At 40.5% G+C, this 21,413-nt stretch overlaps 1 protein-coding gene across 2 annotated transcripts in view; it reads right to left on the reverse strand.

Moving 5' to 3' along the window:
* AMBRA1 (autophagy and beclin 1 regulator 1) overlaps positions 1-21,413 on the reverse strand; it is a 168,294-nt gene that overhangs the window by 102,135 nt on the left and 44,746 nt on the right. For both annotated transcript variants that reach the window (XM_060763813.2, XM_060763821.2), the window contains 2 exons: positions 13,495-13,581; positions 11,516-11,698 (listed from right to left, as the gene is read on the reverse strand). In XM_060763813.2, coding sequence (XP_060619796.2) covers positions 11,516-11,698; positions 13,495-13,581 — 270 coding nt within the window. The remainder of the gene's footprint in view (positions 1-11,515; positions 11,699-13,494; positions 13,582-21,413) is intronic.

Raw genomic sequence — 21,413 nt, forward strand, 5'->3', positions numbered from 1 at the left:
TTTTAAGATCAGTATGTAAAAAACTCTATATATGGCTGGTAACAACCAGACGGCTACAGTTTACTTCAGGAAAACATAATTAATGGCCTTTTGATTCCATTCACTTATTTTTAACAATTTCTATTCACCCTTAGTGTCTGGCCCAATGCCATTTTATGAGATTCATGAATTGATGCAGACTAGAAACTGGATCTCTAAAGATTCAGTCTAATACACAAACTACCATACAAGGGTTATAGAGGAGTACTACATATACCTCCAAGCAACTGCTGGAGCTCTGTTCATAATCAGGAGAATATGAAAGAGCTGAGACAGGCAGCTACAATAGCCAAATGTTCTCAAGCAGGAAGCAATGAAAAACAAATAGGAAAGAGGGCCCTTCCAGACAGGCCTTATATACCAGGATCTGATCCCAGGTTTTCTGCTTTAAACTGGATTGTGTGAGTCCGCACTGTCAGATAATCTGGGATAAACAGAAAACCTGGGATCAGATCCTGGGATATAGGGCATATCTGAAAGGGGCCAGAGAAGCAACTGGTTTGGATTTTGCCTTCACTGTGATAGGAAAACCTATCATGGAATTTTTCTGGTAGGATTTGTTCAAAGGGATCTGCCTTTGTCTTCTTCTGAGACTGAGAGTATGACATGCCCAAAGTCACGCATTTCAGTGACCAAGTGTTGATTTAAACCCTGTCTTCCAGAATGCTACTCCAACCTCCACTATGCTACCTTTTGTCTTTCCATAGTTTAAGGGAATAAGATTAAATGCAAGAAATGAGATTTTTTTTTAAAAAAAAATGATCATATTCAAGGTCTGGCATTCCTACAATCTTTCCCTAAAAAAGCACATAACCTGTGCCAAGGAGAAAAAATTCTAAGTCACATGTTACAAACTGGAATCATATTATATTATATTATATCATATTATAGAAATGTTTAAAACAAGCAACATGAAATTTCAGACTCCAAGATACAGGCAAGTCATCTCTCATCATTATTATGTAAAGATAATTATATTATTATACCCAAGTTAAGAAAGCAATGGAATTTAACACATCATAAGAGTGGTATTCCTTTGTTTCCAAAGGGAAGCAACCAGAAAATACATTTAGGAAAATTTATTTTATTTAGGAAATGTAGATAATTTTGCATCAGTAAGATGAAGGCATAGAGATACAAAATATTTACATTCCTTACTAGAAACACGTCGAGTTCAAAAATGGCAGTCAACCAGCCCACTGGTTAGAAGCCAAAGGCTGTAAAATGGCACTTTTAATTAGTGCCATTTTGCCAGGTTGTCTTTTGATCTGCCCACTCCACTTCTGAGTTTGTTCTGGGACTTCCAAGTTGCCCATTCTTGGTTTGCCCCTGGAGGAAGACCCTCCAGGTCTTTGATAAATCAAATTTATTCTAGCTCTGTCAAATTGATCTCCTTCTTGCAATCTCTTCCTCCCCCCCCCCCATCTCTTTGATATTGCAACCCTAACTAATATTTGCGTCTCCAAGCTTCTCGTGTACAGCATACCTTAATGTGGAAGCTCTAGAAATAACAATAATTAATAATTCTTCATAGTCTCTGCAGCATAACCCATATTAATTAAAAATGCTACTCAGAAAGAGTTCACCTGTCCGAAGCAAAACTTTCACCCTGCTCCTTCCTGGTTTTTAATGGTATAATCCAGAATGAAGTAACTTATCCACACTTCTCAGTATGAAGAGAAGGAATGCAAAATGAAAGGGCATACTAATTCCTAGTCTATTGTGTAGTCAGTATTCTTGGAGGCAGGAAGGTAGTTAGTTTATGCAATAATTATGAAAGTTTCAGAGATGCCTTTCAAACAGCAGAGCAACTTAATATCCCAAGCAACTACATTTCAACTACATTTCAAAGTTTGTTACACACATTGCAATTACATATTCTGCTTCATTTGCTGGATAGGAAATTCAGCACACTGCTATATTCAATGTCAAAATAGTAAGTCTAGAAATCCAAGCTTTCTATGCTCAAGCGAACTATCTATCATAGACCAAGCTCAACTAAGATGTTCAGTTCACTGACCTCATGGGTAGTAATAATCTAAAGATTACATTTACCTAGTTTGCTTCCATTTTTTAAAATAAAAATTCAACATTAAATTCAGTATCTTTCCCCCTTTCTATAGAGAACAAAGTGATAGGAGCTAGGTGTAGGATGGGAGTATTGAAAAATATGGGTTGCTTACCTGTAAACGTATTTCTTCCAGTGATAGTCTGTGAAATCCGCACTAATGGGTTTCTGTGCGCATGCGCAGAGATTTCGGAACATTCTAGATACAAAGATTTTAGGCGGGAGTCCCGCCCACCCTCCCGATGGTATAATAGGCAGTAGGCGGAGTTCCGCTTCAGTTCCTTGCAGCCAGACAGCAGCCAGGAAAAGAGGCATGACATAAGAGGGGAGGACGGGCGGGACGTGCGGATTTCACAGACTATCACTGGAAGAAATACGTTTACAGGTAAGCAACCCATATTTCTTCCTCGTGTAGTCTGTGAAATGCGCACTAATGGGTGACTGTAAAGCTACCAACCTGGAGGTGGGTCATGCCACACAGGAGAAAAGAACTGCTCTGCCGAAGGCTGCATCTCTCTTGGCGAGGATGTCGAGCTTGTAATGAGAGGCAAAGGTAGAAGGTGTCGTCCAAGTTGCTGCTCTGCAGATGTCGTGGACAGGAACACCGTGGAGAAAGGCTTGAGATGTTGAAAGTGACCTCGTAGAGTGGGCATGGATAGTTGAAGGAGGCTCTTTGTGCGCTAAACCATAAGCTAAGCGAATTGTGGATACTATCCATGATGATAGTCTTTGAGATGTTACTGGATCCCCCAAGGCATCTTTCCGGTATTTCAGGAAAAGTCTAGGGGATTTCCTATAGGAGGCTGTCCTGGATATATAGAAGGAGAGGGCTCTTTTGACATCCAACGCGTGGAGTGCAACTTCCAAAGGAGAGGAAGGGTTAGGAAAGAAAGCAGGGAGGGTGATGTCTTGGGACATGTGAAACTTGGAGACAACTTTGGGAAGGAAAGTGATGTCAGTCCGAAGGACTACTTTATCCTCATGAAACCTAATAAAGGGAGGATCTGAGCGAAGAGCAGCGAGCTCACTGGCCCTCCTTGCCGAGGTAATGGCCACTAGGAACGCCGTCTTCCAGGAAAGATGGGAGATGTCACAGGAGGCCATGGGCTCAAAGGGAGGTTTGGAGAGTTGAGACAATACAAGCTCAAGGCTCCAAGCCGGGGGTGGAGGGGAAACTGGGGGGTGAACATTTTTATAACCTTTAACAAATAACTGTATCAACGGATCTTGAAAAAGGAACGGTAGTCCTGATTTCCTCCGAAACCAGGAGAGTGCTGCGAGATAGCACTTAATTGAGGAGAGGGAAAAACCCCGTGAGGATAGGTGAACTAGGAAATCTAATACAATATGTACTGGGGCTGAGTCAGGCTCAAAGCCCAAGGGGTGAGTGAAAGACTTGAATTTTGACCATTTATAGGTGTAAGCTCTTTTGGTGGAAGTCTTTTGGGCTGCCTGGATGATAAGCCGTGCAGCCTCGGAGAGATGGTTCATGGTGTGATCCTCCACGCCGTGAGGCGTAGAGTTGGAAGATCTGGATGGCAGATCAGTCCGTTTTGTATGGTGAGGAGATCCGGGCTGGATCGTAGGCGAAGGAACGTTCTTCGTGATGCGTGAAGGAGAGGGGCAAACCATGGTTGTCTGGGCCACCATGGGGTTATCAGGATGCAATTGGCCTTGTCTGTGATGACCTTCGCCACTACTCTGGAGAGTAGAGGAAGGGGAGGAAAGATGTAGAGGAACCCCTGAGACCACTGAAAGAGAAAGGCGTCTCCTAAGCAACCTGGGAATACGTGAGGGTGGAGCCTCGCGCAAAAGAGTGTGCACGGTGTGTTGTCTGGGGAGGCAAACATATCTACTTGTGGTTGGCCCCAGTGACGGGTCAAGAGGTTGAACTCTCTGGGGTGCAAGTGCCACTCGTGGGTTGTGGTCGGAGTCCTGCTGAGGGAGTCCGCCAGGATATTGTCTTTTCCCGGAAGGTGGATTGCAATGAGGAATATGTTCCTCCGAATGCACCATTCCCAGATCTCTGATGATATGGAGAGGAGTGTTGGGGAATGGGTTCCCCCTTGTTTGTTGAGGTAAAATTTTACTGATGTGTTGTCTGTGACTACCTGGATGGTGCGGTTGGAGACTTGGTGAGCAAAGGCCCGGAGGGCCTTTCCCACCGCCAGTAGCTCCAGTGCATTGATGTGGAGATTCTGTTCTGAGGGAGACCAGCGGCCGCTGATCGTTAAGTCTCGGAGGTGTGCTCCCCAGCCGAGGGAAGAGGCGTCTGTTGTGAGTGACAGAGACGGGCGTGGGGGTGTGAATGGGAGACCTGAGCACACATTGGATTCCTTTGTCCACCACAGGAGGGAGCTGAGGACATGAGCGGGAGGTTGAAGAATCATGGATTGTGAGTCGTGAATGGGATCGAATACGCCCAGGAACCAGGACTGGAGTGGGCGGAGGCGAAGCCGGGCGAAGGGAGTCACACTTGTAGTGGACGCCATGTGGCCAAGGATAGATTGGATAGCCCATGCAGAGGACCGGCCTGAAGAAAGCAGGCTGTTGATGGCTTGGCAGAGATTGGAGAACCGGTCTTCTGGCAGGTAAGCTCGTTGGGATGTGGAGTCTATCAGGGCACCAATGAAATGGATGCGCTGGGTAGGTATGAGGTGGGATTTGTCGAAATTTACGACAAGTCCAAGTTCCTGTAAGAGACACAAGGTGAAGGAGATGTCAGAGAGGAGCTGGGAACGAGATTTCGCTGAAAAAAGCCAATCATCTATGTATGGAAAAACCGTTACGCCGTTCTGGCGTAGGTGAGCAGCTACTACTGACATGCATTTAGTGAAAACCCTTGGGGCAGAGGAAAGACCAAAGGGTAATACGGAAAAAGAAAATATGTGGTTGTCCAGTGCAAAGGAGAGGTATTTGCGATGGTTGTGTCTGATTGAGATGTGGAAGTATGCGTCAGTGAGGTCAACCTTGGTGAGCCATGCTCCCTTCGTGATGAAAGGAAGGATGTTGGCTAGTGTAACCATGCGAAATTTGCGAGGTGAAATAAATTTGTTAATGCCTCGGAGGTCTAAGATGGGGCGTTGACCTCCGTCCCTTTTGTCTACTAGGAAGTAGCGGGAAAAAAAGCAAGTGTGAGCCAGGTCGGGATGTACAGGGGAAATCGCCCCTTTGTGTAGAAGAGAGGAGATCTCATCCCAAAGCATGGGAGAGGATTGAGTTGGTAAAACGTTTCCCAGTGGAGGGAGAGAATGGAATTCAATGGCGTAACCTTCATCTACTATGCGGAGGACCCAGGTGTCATTGGTTATGGACTGCCAAGCAGGTAAGTATGGATGGAGTCTGTTGAGGTACAGTGGTGAGGTGGATGTGGTGTGTGTGGAGGGTGGGGAAGGGTCAGGTAGATGCAATGGTGGGGATGGAGGAGGGCTAAAAACGCCGCTTTTTGTTATCTGGTGGTTTAGTGCCCCGATACTGACCCTTAAAGGGAACAGGTGGCTTCCCGGTGGTGGCAGGAGATGAATGAGGACGTTGTTTCCCTCTGTAGGAGTGAGGGTTGTAACGGCCTCTGTGATATGTGGGGTAATGATAATAATTGCCCCATCTCTGCCTCTGTTGATAAGGTTGTTGGTCATATTTAGTGACCGTTTGTTTCATCTCATGGGAGTGTTTTAACTGGGAATCTATTTCTGGATTAAACAATCCTGTTTGATCCATAGGGAGATCTTCAATCAGCGTGCGAGCTGAAGGAGAAAGAGTGGATGCCCTGAGCCAGGCGTGACGTCTCAAGGCCACTGCTCCAGCAATGAGTTTGCCGGATGTGTCAGCTGTGTTCTTTGCTAAATCCTTTTGGAGCTTAGAGAGAAGAAGCGCTTCTTGAGCAAAGGCTTTTGCCATTGCTTGGTCAGCCATTGGTAAGAGATCAAGATAAGGTGAAATCTTGTTCCAGAGGTGTGTCTGGTATACACTCATGTAAACGCCATAGTGTGCCATTCTGGCAAACAGGCAGGCAGAGGAATAAAACTTTTTTGCCATGGCATCTAGTTTCTTTCCTTCTTTGTCTGAGGGAGAAGCCTGATTTCTCTGAACTGGTTTGGGTTGGGCGTCTGTAACAACTGAATTGGCTCTAGGCAGTTTAGCAAGCCATGACGCTGCCGTGAGGTCAATGCGATAAAGATTCTCAGCTCGCTTTGGTGTAGCTGGAACCAGGGCTGGAGAAACACCTTCTGTTTTTAGGACTTCTAGAAGGTAAGGTAATGTTGGTAATATGGTTGACATGGGCCGCTGTTGTTCCGATGAGGTGAAACAAGGGTCATCCACTGCCTTAGTAGGCTGGGGAACGGCCAGATTAAGTGACCTGGAAAGTCTGATCAATAAGGCAGAAAAGTTTTTAAACTCTTCTGCTTGTAGAGGGTCTGGATCTGGTTCAGCTTGAAGAGCAGAAGTGGGGGGTGAATCACTGGAAGATTCAATATCCACAGTTTCTGGGTCAGGTTGGTGATCCTGTTGAGGAGTAGCAGGATCAGGGGGTGGCGCCCCCTGGTGCTGAGGGATAGGGGGCTCAGGAGGGGGCCTAGAAACAGAGGCGGAGGGAGGGGGGTAGGAACGAGGGTAGGGATGAGGAGGAGGAGTATGGCCCCCCGAGTATTCTCCTTGATAGTAAGGATAGTAAAAAGGAGGGGGGGGAGGATAGAGGGGAAAAGGATAGTCATAAGGATAAGGAGGACGCAAGTCGCGGTCGCGCGGATCGCGCCCGCGCGGGCGTTTGGGAGGAGGAGAGCGGGACCGAGATCGGGAGTGGGAGGAGGAGGAGGATCGGGACCGGCGTCTGGAGGAGCGGCTCGGCCGGGAATGGCCGCGTTCTCCCTGAGAGGTGGGGGGGGCCGGTACCGGGGAGGGAGTTTGTTCCCTAAGAGGTTGGGCAGGCTGGAGGAGGGAGGGAGAAGCGGGGAGGTTAGGATCAGGTTGGGAGTGCAGGAGCTCAATAGGGAGAAGTTCCGGGGGCTCCTGAAGCTCCAAGAATTGCGGTGTGATTTGCTCCGTGGGCGAGAGCTCAAGCAGCTGAGCCGGCGGTACCAGCAGGGGAGGACTCAGGGGCTGCACGCCAGAGAGTTGCCGTCCCTTTTTCTTATTTTGTTTCTCCTTTGACTTGCTCTTATGAGCAGTTTGTTTGGAGACCCTGGGTCTTTTCGGCGGCGGCTCGTCCCCAAGGGGAGGAGTCGGGGCCGCAGGGTTTTCCTCCAGCTGCATGGAGGAGGGGCCTGGCCGCTCTCCGGAGAGAGGGGAAGGTGAGGGCTGTTGAGAGAGACTTGATGCGGCTTGGCGAGTCTCCTCAGGGGCCAGTGCCTGCTCATACAAAAGAGCTTTGAGACGGGAGTCTCTGCTTTTTTGGGCCCGAGATGTAAACGCTCTGCAGATCTCGCAGGCAGAACGATTGTGGGCCTCCCCAAGGCACAAAAGACACTTAGTGTGTCTATCGGCTTCTGGGAGATTAACTCCGCAAGCCGAACATTTTTTAAAAGAGAGAGACGACATGCTAGCCTGTCCGTGGTCGGTCCGTAGTCGAGGGAAGGAGAATGGAGAGTAGTCGATTGAAGTCCGAGTCGATAAATCAGGTAAGCAAAACAAGAGAGGAGAGTCCGAAATGCTTCTGCTGTCGCGCGGAAAGAAGAACTGAAGCGGAACTCCGCCTACTGCCTATTATACCATCGGGAGGGTGGGCGGGACTCCCGCCTAAAATCTTTGTATCTAGAATGTTCCGAAATCTCTGCGCATGCGCACAGAAACCCATTAGTGCGCATTTCACAGACTACACGAGGAAGAACTGATGTTCAAACACACAGCTTGGGCATAAGATGACTAGACAGCTTTAAATGAACAACTTTTATCCTTATTATTGTGTTGCTAAAATGTGACTTTAATTTAATTGGGCAAAAGGCAGGAGGACATAAATAAAACATAGAATATCCAGGCATTTAAATCAAGTCACGGGTATAGTAGTTTGTATTATACTGACAAGCAACACGTGAAGTTTAAAGACCAAATGTATTCTCCTAAATATCAGGAACATCAAAATTTACTATTGGTTTTAATAATTTTTATTCATGATTTTCAAAGAACATCAAAATTTACTATTTAGAAGAAAGTGTGTACATTACTCTTGTCAAACAAGGAGATACAATACTTCAGTATACAGTATGATTCAGATATCCACAGGGGATACATTCTAAGACCCAGCCACACCCATGTATATCTGAAACCATTGATATAATAGAAATCCTACATTTGTGTTATATCTGGGCTGGAGGTAGACCACAGAATTGCACTGGAAGTCAACAATTGAGGAAGGGAGCATGAATAAGCAAAGTCTTAGATATCAAATCTGTGGATAAGAGAGTCATACCATATTTATATCCTTATGTAATTAAGCAATACAGAGCACAGAAAAGGTAGGCACCTTTTCTGCCCTGAAAAAGATGAAAACCTCACCTTTCAAACCCAGAAAGGCTGTGTGGGCTTTTTAGAAGTTATATAATTTAATCTTTTTACATTTCATAAACATGCAAAGGCAAACAAAGGTATGAACGAAGACATTCAGCCAAGAAACAATCTCCATTGTGAAATATCAGTAGGGAAAGGTTCTACCTCAAAGGCTCTCTACCCAGCTTCACTATCAGCCAAGGAGGATAACTGCACAGAAAGAAGAGAATCCCTCAAATGCACAGAAGGGCTGAGATCACAATGGAACATTTGTTACCAAAAAAGCACAGCCAGAGCACAGGATAGAAACACACTCTTTTCCCTACTCAGCATGAAATAAAAGGCGGTCTTAGTATGGCTGACTAAATCGCTTTCCTGAATGGACTTCTTCCCTGTGTGAATATTATCTGCAGGGGAACACATTTCTCCACAGGTATCTGCCCAGCTCTGTGAATGAAGAATGTACCATTTCTTTTTAGCAGTCGAACCTGCTTCCCCAGAGGATGAATAGGAGGCAGTAATGGAAATAACCGAGGGTTGCACTTGCTGAGCTTTCCCTATCACAATGGGCCCCAGCAGGCTGCCTCACTCCTACTCCTGCAGCCCACGGTGCTGCTTGGGGAAAGCTATTAGGCGGCTGACGCTTCTACATCTCTGCCCTCATTTACATCTTACACAAACAAAACCACAATGAAAAGGGAAGACACATTCATTCCCTTCTGCTTCCAAGTAGTTAATTGCTGAAGCATGAAATGCCAGCTTCAAAGAACAAGGGTTCTGCCTCTACCATCAATTCTCTTCCAGAAGATTGTTTCTTGCTGTTCAAGGAGGGGACAAATTCAGGCTACCTGGTTCAAAAGGTGTTCCAACTGAAATTTAAGGACATGAAGAGGTCACTGCAAAGGAACACTCCATGTTCCTAATTCCAGACAAACAGTGGATTAAATACAATACAATTAAGTGATGTAAAGACCATATGAGGTCCAGAATAACGATTGAATGGCTTTTTGAGGTAGAACAATGTGGAAGGTCATCTGAAATCTATTCCAAAATTAAACTAAGGGGAAAGTTCAAAAGCAGGCAGTTAGGAAATATACCAATTCACTGGTCATTAAGTGCCACAGAATATTAGATTAAGGGCATGGAATATTAGATTAAAGAGAAAGCTAACTGCAGATATTTAATGATCAGTTGAAAATATTCAACATAAATCAATTGGCAGATCATAGAACAAACAGACAAAAATCAATCAGGCAGATTATCTAGTCAATTTGGGATTGCTGTAACATTCTACTATTATTATTTTTTGTCATGTCAGGAGCGACTTGAGAAACTGCAAGTCGCTTCTGGTGTGAGAGAATTGGCCATCTGCAAGGACGTTGCCCAGGGGACGCCTGGATGATTTGATGTTTTTATCATCCTGTCATCCAGGATGACATTCTACTGTGATTACAAAGTTTATTCATATTTTATAGCCAGTATAAAGTCAGTCTGAAATAGCTGAATTATTCTGAGGGCACATGATCCTGTCTAATCTTGGAAGGTAACTAGAGTTAGCCCCAGTTAGTACTTTGATGGTGAGCAGCTGGTGATATTGATCAACTCTTCTTACATTATAGGTCCCAACTTCAAATGGGGTATTTTTTGCTGAATGTTGGTGCCACAAAAAAATGGCAACAATAAAATTTTTGCAAACATAATGTAGGGTAGTGGTTCTCAACCTGTGGGTCCCCAGATGTTTTGGCCTTCAACTCCCAGAAATCCTAACAACTGGTAAACTGGCTGGGATTTCTGTGGGTTGTAGGCCAATACACCTGGGGACCCACAAGTTTAGAACTACTAATCTTGTGGCTTTTTAGACATTACACCAATCCAGAGTGCAGAAAATGCTTCAGTTGTACTCCATAAAAAGCAAAAAATCATCCTGTTTATCAAATCTTGCAAATGCTGGTATAATCAACAAATGTTTAATTTTATATCTATTTTGTATACCTATATATTCAGAGTTGTGTAAAAACTTCTTGGGTGGAAAGGTGGCGCAAGTGGGGAAAGTTTAAGAAATCCTGCTGTATTTCAGATTCAGGAATTGACAACAAAACCTCCTAATATTCCTTGACTACAAATTCATGGGTTTGCCATAAAATAACAGGCAACCTAAAAGCACATACATGTATGAAGTCAGTGTATATCCACTGCTTCAACAAGAATACAGAAGACCACTTTGCTCAATCATAAAGGTACTGTTTTCAGTAAATCATTCTCTTTCCTTTCAATTCCCTACTTATACAATGTTATAGTCATCTGCAAAATTCAGCCTTGAAAAATCAATTATGTTTTTTTGCTGAAACCCCAGAATTCATAAATGTATGAGTTGTAAAAAAAAAACATACAAAAAGGACCAAAAATTATGTACTGAATAATTTGATTTAAGTACCAGAAATGTATGGAATTGACAGCACTTCCACATATGAATCTATTCCCAGATTTCTGGCAACTAGGCTTCCGGTACTGTGCTAACTTAAATTTCAGGACCAAATTGTCAGTTCAGGAATGAAACTGTAATTAGGCAAACACATTGGCTAATGAAATAAAGAATCTAAAATAACTCCTCTTTACTCAATCTCTTTTTTCAGCACATTATTTAAAATAGGAAAGGAGACATTTTATTGGCACTATGGTTAAAAAAATAGGAATAAGAAAATCCTCACAGATCAACTATTAAGTCATAGAACTATCATATGTGCCCCCAATTCACAGGGTAACTTTGGCAAAAGAAATATTAATAGTCAAAATGCTTTTAATATATCTTAAGAGATATAATGGAAGCTCTGGCTAGTGTGTAAAAATGTGTATGTATATTATGTGTACATATGAAGAGATAATAGAGGAATAGAGTATTTGTTCGTGTTGACTGTAAGAAGCACTTACTCAAAGTCTTCAAATTCTAGATCATTTCCTTCTACAGAAGGACCAGTATTCTCAGAGGTGGAAGCAGAAGATGAGGAAGACCGGAGACGATTCTGCTGATATCGCATGGAGCGCTGGCGAATACTATCTCTGCGTGAAAGATACTGGATCATTCTCTGAGCATAATAAGCAGCAGGAGACAACCTGAGAAAAGAAATGGTCACTATTATTCAGAAGCAAATCTCACTAAATAAATAGGGGGTTGGTTTTTGGTTGAGCACGTGTAAAACTTCAACTTCAGTATTAAATCTGAAAGCCAGGACACAGACTTCTTTCCCACTTTGTGAACTTATTTGGTTATAACAGACATAACAGTAATTGAACACCACTTTCCAACTATTATTAAAAGAAGTATGTTTCAAGGGCTGTTTGTTGTTTAAAGATTGTTGGTCACATTTTAAAAAAAAATTCAGTATATTCTTATGCTTTGCTAACAGGCAAAAGAAGTGGTTAACTCATATTTGATTAAGAACATCTGGTACTCAGGCTAACTCAAGATCCGACCCATAGAAGTTTTCGGGAACAAGATATAAATCAAGCACCTCTGTGGACTGTGAAGTGACAGAAAGTTGTACTCCAAAATAGAGAAAACTGTATTGAAAAGTTTATAGTTTAAGATTCTAAGTAATACATTAGTTTCCCAGCATAAATTGCTTCTAAGTCTATACAATGGCATAATATTTCTTTACACAAACAAGGGACACATGTATAATCAGGATATCCAAGACAGGAAATTGTATTTAGATAAGGTAGCTAGATGAATAGCACTATTTCCATGCAAACCAGATAACCTCTAGTCTGTTTCTATGGCCTCATCCCAAAGAGTAATTGTCATTCAATCCACATCCACTTTAATCAGAGAAACAGCAGTGCAACCAAAGCCACCCTGCCCAGGAGCCAACTGCAGGAGACGTTCTGTAGCAACTGCCCAAACTGAGGAGCTAACTCACAGTACTCAAGCTTTGCTGGAATAGTGACAGCAAATGTCGGCCCAGGGGGTACAATCAGGAATATACTTGCAAGTAGTGCCAAGGTTGGAGTAGGTGAACTCCTCATTAGCTCCTGTTTAATACTGTAGGTTAAACTGTATGCCACCCAAAAATCAAAGTACAGGGAGGAAAGAAGTTTTAAACAATGAACACATTTTGATTGTGGGTGCATAATGTCTTGCTTTTCCAGCATTAAAGAAAGACATTTTCCTACAGCAGGGGGTAGGCCTGGGAATTGAGTGGCAGGGTTTCAACTAGGCCTTTCTTGGGCTGGATGCAGAAACTCTGTGGGCCAGATTAGGTCTAGCTACCCCCTGCTGCAACTTTGCATTTAATTACAAAATGATGACAAGAATCTCTTTGAAAAATTACAAAGAAAATGTTTATCTTAAATCTCTGACTTGTGACATTTCAAAAATAGTTGTCAGGAAATTTGTTTGCTAGTTTTACCTGAAATTTCTCAACAGTCTCTAACATTTTTCCATCAATAGTTAATTTTTCAAAATGTCCCATTATATCCAAAAAAGTAACTACTACCTTCATTTTCTTTAGAGCTAATTTATATAAACTATACTGCCTTTTCACTCACCATTTTAAACATAACTGACTTTGTATTATCTATGTAATGATCAACTACTTTTCCAGTAAGAATATAATCAATTTATGGAAGGTCATTTTAATTTCTCACACCATCTTTTCATAGATCTTCCTTCACTTAACCATTTATCTATCCTTCCCTACTTTACTTGTTTGTATGTGGATTCATACACTTTATTTTTTTTCCAATCTACAATAGCCACTTTGTGAATTTGCATTTAAAAGAGCTCCACTGGCTGCCAATAAGTTTCCATTGCATTTTCTTCTTTTATCTACACATACCTTTTTGCTTATCTATTTTTTCTTACTGTTCACACAGACACATGAGACCATCAGTGATTCAATTCTCCTTACCTAGCAGGATCAGGATATATTGGATGCTCCCGGGATCCTGCACCATCGTAACGTGATAGTGAAATGAGTGAAGACTCCAAAAGCCTCCTAGGGAAGAAAACACATAATTTAATTGGCAAAATTATGCCATAATCATCCCTTAAATTCAGGTTTTTTTTCCTAATGTAAAACTGGAAGAATTTGCATTTTTTCATGCTTATTTTAGCTTTATATTCTTAAAAGTCATAAGACGAGCTGAACTCTATTGTACTTTGATATCTGTCAAAAATAAAGGCACACTTTTTCCTTTTATTGCATATTTTCATATTCTTAGCAAAAACATTCCCCTCTACCACCTGCTACAGAAGGGAATTAGCAAGAAAAGAGAAAATCACCCTATAATGCAAGTATGGGTCAGGAACTGAAGCTAAAGCAGGGGATTAGTACTTCTCAGACACAACCCCCCCCCCCCCCGATGCTTACTTGAAATATTAACATTTCATGCACACATTTTTACAGATAAATCTGAATACAACACATAACTGCAAATCACGCATTCATTCATTCCTTTCCCTGTGCATACACAAGTAGCCCTGTCTCCTTCTTGTATGTACAACACATGCATCCATGGCTGACCCTATCTCCTTCCCTGCATGGCCAACACATGGAAGCGGTAAAAGAAATGCAACTGGAATTACTGTATGTGTTTTATAGTACATCAAGGGTTTTTTTCCTTTCAATTGCTTTCAAGGTATAAAATTGATAACATTTACAGTAGGCCTCAGTTTACATGATAGGCAAGATGAATCAGTAAGTCAAGTTACTTATCACTATTTATGCTTTCTAGGTTTTCCATTTATAGAAATACAATGAAAATAAATTGCCGCCACAGGGATACTTCTATATGAAGCTAATAGCCTATTACAATCATTTTGTAAATTCCTCAGAACTAAAATGGAATTTAACTTATTTGGTTTGGATGAAATTCCTCCTCTCATATGAATCTCACTAGATCTTTCTAGGGGGCTATTCTCTATGTACTGCAATAAACAGACATTTTGAGGGCAAGGCCTTTTTTATAGATGGACAATTACATAACAGATAGCTCAGGGAGAATTGTCTTTGTGTAGTTTTAGATGTGCTGTTAAAAGCATCTTTATATTCATATATCTTTTTGTTAATTTACTGGACTGAAATTTAACTACATCTATTCCACTGACAGATTCAGATTTTTATCCAGTTGCAGCTTCCATGAAATGAAGCAGGAGCAATTTTTCAGTGCCCACCAATCTACTCCAGAAGGTTATAGGACTCTATGGAGCAGAGTGGGGGACGAGTGGAAGAAAAAAGCCGTTGCAGGGGGAGAAAACACATTTGAAACACAGCTTCTTTCTCTCCCCACGCTCACCTTTCCCTCCCGGACAGAACCCTCCTCCCTGGGATCTATAGTTTTCCATCAGCAGATGGAAATAACCAAGATAAAATTGATTACTTTCCCATCACCAACATTGATAATCTACAGATTTCCTTTGTAATGTTGGCTAATAATTATTTATTATATTCAAGAAAGGAAATAATCTGTAAAAATGAACAGAAAAGAGAATCACAAGTATAGAAGTTAGCAATCTTGTACCCTTCAGAAGCTTTGAACAACAACTCCCATAATTTAATCACTGACCAATAACTATTCTGTTGGAGTTTATAGGAGTTTGGACTAAAATATTCAGAGCACACCAGATTGCATATTTCCTGCCAAAAAAGTAAGGAAATATTCCTTTACGATAATTGACCATAGAAGGATGTGGAGGCTCTAGAATAATATATTGATATATTTTAAAAAGCAAAGGTTTGCATAGCTGAGCAGACTTAATATAACTGAAGCATCTCTAGACTTCAGTGTCAAGGGGTCACCAGCATGATTAAAGAATAATGTCAAATTAATTGAGCTGATTATTAGAGGTAAGTAAGAATTTCCTTAGCAAATAGAGGTTGCTCCCATAAAACAAAGTCTAGAAAAGTAATGCCAATGTACAAAATGAGAATAAATTGTTTGTAGGTACATCTAATTAACACCAACTAGACCACACACTTTTAATAGAGCTATCAATTTTGTTGTTTTATTTTTGAATACTGCCATGTATGTTAATGACACTGTGTAAATAAATTATCAATATTACTAAAACAAAAATGCCTTAAAGATATCAGAATCAGGTTACAATTTACAGAGGTCAGTGAAAGAAGAGAATTAAATGAATACTTATGTATCATCACTGCTCAAAGCGCAGGATACAGGGGCTATTCATACAGGAAAAAGAACGCTTCTTAACCTCTTTACTTTTAATTAACAAACTGAGACATCGCCATATAAACCAATGCTACTTGATGCAGAGAATTAAAGCACTTTCACTCAAATCAAACATCACTCATTAATCCAAGAGGAACCGAGGGGGGAATCCTCCTCCTTTCTAGCTCATCCTAACGTGATCAGCCAGAAACTTCATAAATCCAAAGGACATGAATAACTAATAAATAAGTAATAAATGTATGCCAAGCTTACAATTTGGTATGGTAGGACATGCAAGAAAAATGGACTAGCATTGGTGAAAGACATTAAGTTCATTTGGAGCAGGTTCTTCTTTCCCTCAAAGGCCAAAATGAGGTCATTTAGGATATGGATGGAACGGTTCTCACCTTCTAATGAGATCCAGCCATAATGGACCTATTCTGAGCTGCTCTTCTCTTCCTTAGGAGAAGCTGAAATATGGCAGGAGGGGGTATTTAATTACCACAAGACTCTGCCTAAAACACCAAGATTCCTCTTTTCATCTCACACTTGTGACACTTTCCTCCTTTCCCCTTTTGGAATTTGTTTCACTCCATTACCAATTCTCCAAATAATCCACCTCATGGAGTTCTTCGTCCAATAGGCAGGATTATGAAAAAAATGTACTCTCATTTATCTTAGCCTTAAGACTATTATGGCCTATTACATATTTTTCAAAGTAACATCTTCCCTCAGTTCAGAGGGAAAGATTGATGGGATCTCAAACCTAGATCCTTCTTAGATTCCAGCAATTATATGCCTACATATTGAGTAATCCTGAAGAAGTTCCCACCAATTACTTACCATTGAAGATTCCTTTTTTTCAACAGTCTTCAAGATACAGCCTATTATTTATTTAGCTTTATAACCCAACTTATCCCTGAGGACTCCAAGTGGGAAACATTTATAAAACATCGTAATTAAAAATGTATGCAAACATGCTACTAAAATAAACTCCACTTATCATTGGCCTCTGAAGACCGGTTTATAAGATCAGCACACTCAAATAGTAGTAAAATGTTTCTGAATGACAGCACTTCCAAGTGTGGGGTGGGCAGTATATATTTGAAAAGGGTCCAAATATTTGAAGACACGTTAAAATGTGCACTTCCCTGTCAACAAAAAATCCCATCAAATACAAAAGTATCTTATCAAGAAAGGATAGTTTGACGCCCTCTCTTTGACACTTACTTCCTAAAAGCATCCTTCTTGAAGGAAGCTGTATACTGAAATGCAATTTCTTTCCAACAGACAAAAAAGCTAAATTAAGAAAAGTGTTTAATCTTTACATAATACTTGAGGGTGCTCAGAGTTTTTCAGAAGCAAAGAATTAGGGAACAATGCATGCCTCTTGGCACAAGAGACATCAGCCAAACTTCGCCTGCCCTAAATTCAGAAGAAAGTCTCAGTGCATTCCTGATGTTTCCTCTAATCATGCTGAAGAGAGATTGCCAAATTGATTTTAAACCTCTGCACTTTCACTTCTGCTAACAGCCTTGTGAAAAATATCAAGAGACACAAATACACAGAAGATATGAAAAAAGAGCTAGAGGTGCAAAAAGAAGAGAATCAAGCCGCATAATTCAGAAAGACAACATCCCTATGCAATACTCCAGGTGATTACATCTAATGTTTGTTTCTGAAGCTAATACCAATGTCATATTAATGGAAATAAATTTGTTCGGGTCAGATGCTTTAGGTGCAGTAAGAGCTTTCAAGGAACCTAGTCTTGCTTTATTGTAGCTTTGATTTTGTTCTCTTTAATCTGCAAGTCTAAAACTAGTCACAAATCTAAGAATTAAAGAAAAGGCTATGTGACAAACAAATTGCTGTTTAAAATATTTTGCACTCCCAAAATCTGCATGCAGAAAGTGGCACCAATTAAAATCTAAAGCTTAAATTCTTTACCAAAACTCTATTTATTAAGCCAGAGCTGTCCAAAACCAGGGAACAGAAATATCAGAGCATTTTGAGACACAGATGATGCTGGACCTTGTTTAGATTTTAGTATCCCTCATGATTATGCCTAAAGTAAGAAGGCTTAACAGGAGTCCAACATATAGCCCACATCACATTTCCCATCCCTGGACTATCTTGAGTGTGATGTAGGTATTTCAAATTTCTATATTAAACACATTTGAACGAAAGGTGGTCATGAACTCTAAGATGCAGGCAATGATGTTATTGTCAGGTTTTCAGGTTGACAAATATATTTTTGTTATGGGACTATTTTAAATTTCATACACCAAAATTTGCCAAATGTGTGTAAAGTACTTGAAAGTTAGATAAATGAAAATTTAATTCTTCATGAAATATTGTTAAATTTTTAAAGATAATTCTCATTCAAAGAGAATCATCTCCTCTTATCTGATCATTACACTTGCATTCATATAGAAATTACCTTACAATGTATTCATTCTAACATTTGACTCTGAATAGCAAAATAAACTGATTGATACCACTACATTCTGTTGCTGATTCTGACTTAATTCTGACAGCAAACTATGGTTTTAAACACATATACACAACCAAATGCTAGGAAGAAAAGTGTGGACACATGAGAAGAGCTGGGGGGGGGGGGTTGCTTGTAGCCCCAAACTGCACTTTGCCTACCACTACATTCAACGAGGCTTCAGAAACAGAAGACCAAAAAGAAAGCAAATGTAGTAAAGTCTGTATTTTATACCCAAGAAGCATAGAAGAAATGGAAATGTGAACAATGTAGCTCAAAATGTAACCAAAGAACAAGTTTCCAGATCTTATAAATAGTATAATACGTTGGAAAATATAAAACCAATGACTTGCTAGGTATTCGAATACCTAGCAGTCTTCATGCTCCAGGATTGCATCCTTGAAAAGAGAACCAAATACACATCAGGCCAAATCAAGAATTGGGATCTGAAATGGGGATGTTTGATAGATAAAGTCAAAGGAAAAGAAAATATAAAGAACTGAACAATTCTCTCTTCATGATTGAATATTTAAAATAGTATCTGAATGAAGGAAATTACTGTTCCCTGAGGGGAGGAGGTGGGGTGGGAGGGGTGTAATAATGATAAACACAAGTGGGAGATAAAGGTGAAATCAGCAAGGTTAAATATATTAAGAAAATAATATTCAATATGTATTTTGAAATGGTGACTGATTTTGACATTATTCTACCTGTGTTTACAGTAAAGTATATTTTTAAAAAATGATTTGCTGAAATTTCAGAAGCCAGAGGAGTGGCATAATATGTTTTCAAAGTCAGAATTCAATTGGATACTTATGTTAATGGAAGGAAGATACTGGAAGGGGAATTTCCTCCACCCATGGAACATCTTCAAGATTTAGTCCAGGAGGCTGGGCAGCTCTCCAAAGCATTGTTTCAAGTGTCATAATGGGGAGGGGAAGAGAGAACTCTAGTTGCAGGGGGTGTATAAGGATGGAAACTACCAGCTTCTGTCATGATTTTTCTGTATTCAAGTTAGTGCTCTGGTCATAATTATCTGGGAGCAGGATTCCCAAAAAATGTTTCTTCTGTTCATCTCAAACACACACACACAAAATCGGAATGGAATAAGGCAAAAATGTCTGAACCTGAACACATTATACAAGGATATGACAGATGGTACTGTTTTGCTCAGTTTATGTAATGTATACAGGATGTAGTACTGTGTTTCTGCGACACAATTTTAATTGCCTTCAGTATTTTCAGTACATAAATCCCTAATATAGCACAAAAGAGAAGCACCTTGACTTTCATGTCTCTATAAACACTTAACAACAGCACAGAGAATTATGAATACTTTTCAATCACAAAAAAAGCAAATCCAGGAAAACACACATACCAAATGCCGTGTGATACATTTATTATGAACACTGCAGTGCATGTATGGCTGGTTAGGGGGGGGGGAGGGAAAGCATCATACTAACATGATTCATTTGTGCATACTCTTCTCTGAAAGTTTTTACCTGGCTCTCTTCAAGTCTGAACTGCCCAGATCTACAATACAGGAACACTAGAGAGGCTCATGGAGTTGTGAGCTGTCTAGACAACACGAAAATTGCCACAAATGACATCTGAAGCAAAATTAGTGAAGTGACTATAATTTCCATTCTGTTTCCCCATGTTCCAAGAGAATCACACGTTAACATCCTCCAGATTGTCAATCAATGCCCCAGTGATGAAGATAAACTTTGCATGCTGAGAGATGCTGTAGACCTATCTTTCTAAATTAGCCTGTGTCTTTTTTTCTTTTCCTTTACTATCAGAGGTATTAACTGCCATCTGTTCAACACTGCTCTCATAGATTTTATTTTACCTTCCAGACATTAATACCTGTGGAAAGGACTTAGCAACTGCCACAATGTTATTTCATATTATTCAAGGACTGTAAACCTAAGCTGTTGCTGCAAACAGTAGAAAGGGACATGCAAATAAATTTACATTTGTAATGTTGTTTTTAAAAGACACACTTTCCTCTCTGAACTTCTTGTTACCCAAAAACAGTGTGATCAGAATGGTAATACAATATATTGGGATTAAAAACAGCAAAATATAGGTAGGTGAAATACTAAGATGCAAGATGTTCTGTCATGCTGCAAGGACTATAAAGAGCACCTCTGTGCCCCCAAACATCAGTTTCTTGACAAAACTAGTCAGCTCATGCCAAAAAAGAGGCAGCCAACATGAATACCCCCTATGTAATTTTTCCTTTCTCTCCAAGCATTTTAAAAGCAACTTCCTTGTCACAAGACTATAAGACGCAATTCCCTCTATACCTGTCAAAGATTCTACATTCTGTGGAAATAATGTCCAAGGTGATGAAATAATTTGCACATTTAGCTGTGTTTTGATAAAAGAATAGGAACTGCAAGGATGGGAGGGTTTTAGACATTTGGAGCAAATAAAGTCCTAACCATGACTGAAGAAGCTAAATTCATGGCATGTTTTCTTTATATAGTTGGGTAGGAATCATAGTTTGGGTAGGTTGAGAGGAGACATTATAACCATGTATAAATATGTGAAAGGATGTCATAAAGAAGAGGAAGCAAGCTCGTTTTCTGCAGCCCTGGAAACTAGGAAATTATAGGAAAGGAGATTCCATTCAAACATTAGGACAACCTTCCTGACCTTTAAAGAGCTATTCTGTCCTATACAAATGGGTGGATATCGCTGCTGAAAGGGCACCTTTGCAATGTTTTGTTTGCTTGTATTTTGAAAAATATAAAAATGTTCAAATAAAGGTTTTTATGTAATAATAAAGTATTGTACATTTTATATAAAGAAGCATCTAGTCTTCGCCACTTAGGTGAACAAAAATGGCAGGAACTATCACAGCTTCAAAGTTTATCAGGTACTCAGATACATTGAACTATATAGAAGAGCGGCTGCAACATAGTGGCTAAGAAACTATGCATTAGGTACATTCTGGTTTCAATCTTCCCTCTGCTGTGTACAGTACTTGATAATCTTTGCTGTAAGCTGAACATAGAATCACTTTGGAGAAACTAGAGATCCCAAGAGAGGTACTCTTTTGACATCTCTAGGTCCTCCAGGATAACTGAAGGACATTGATTATAGAGTAATATTGGATAACCAAGAGATTCCTATAAAGAACATTTTTACATGGGG

Source organism: Anolis sagrei, chromosome 1 (assembly GCF_037176765.1).
Source record: "Anolis sagrei isolate rAnoSag1 chromosome 1, rAnoSag1.mat, whole genome shotgun sequence".
Classification (NCBI taxonomy): domain Eukaryota; kingdom Metazoa; phylum Chordata; class Lepidosauria; order Squamata; family Dactyloidae; genus Anolis; species Anolis sagrei.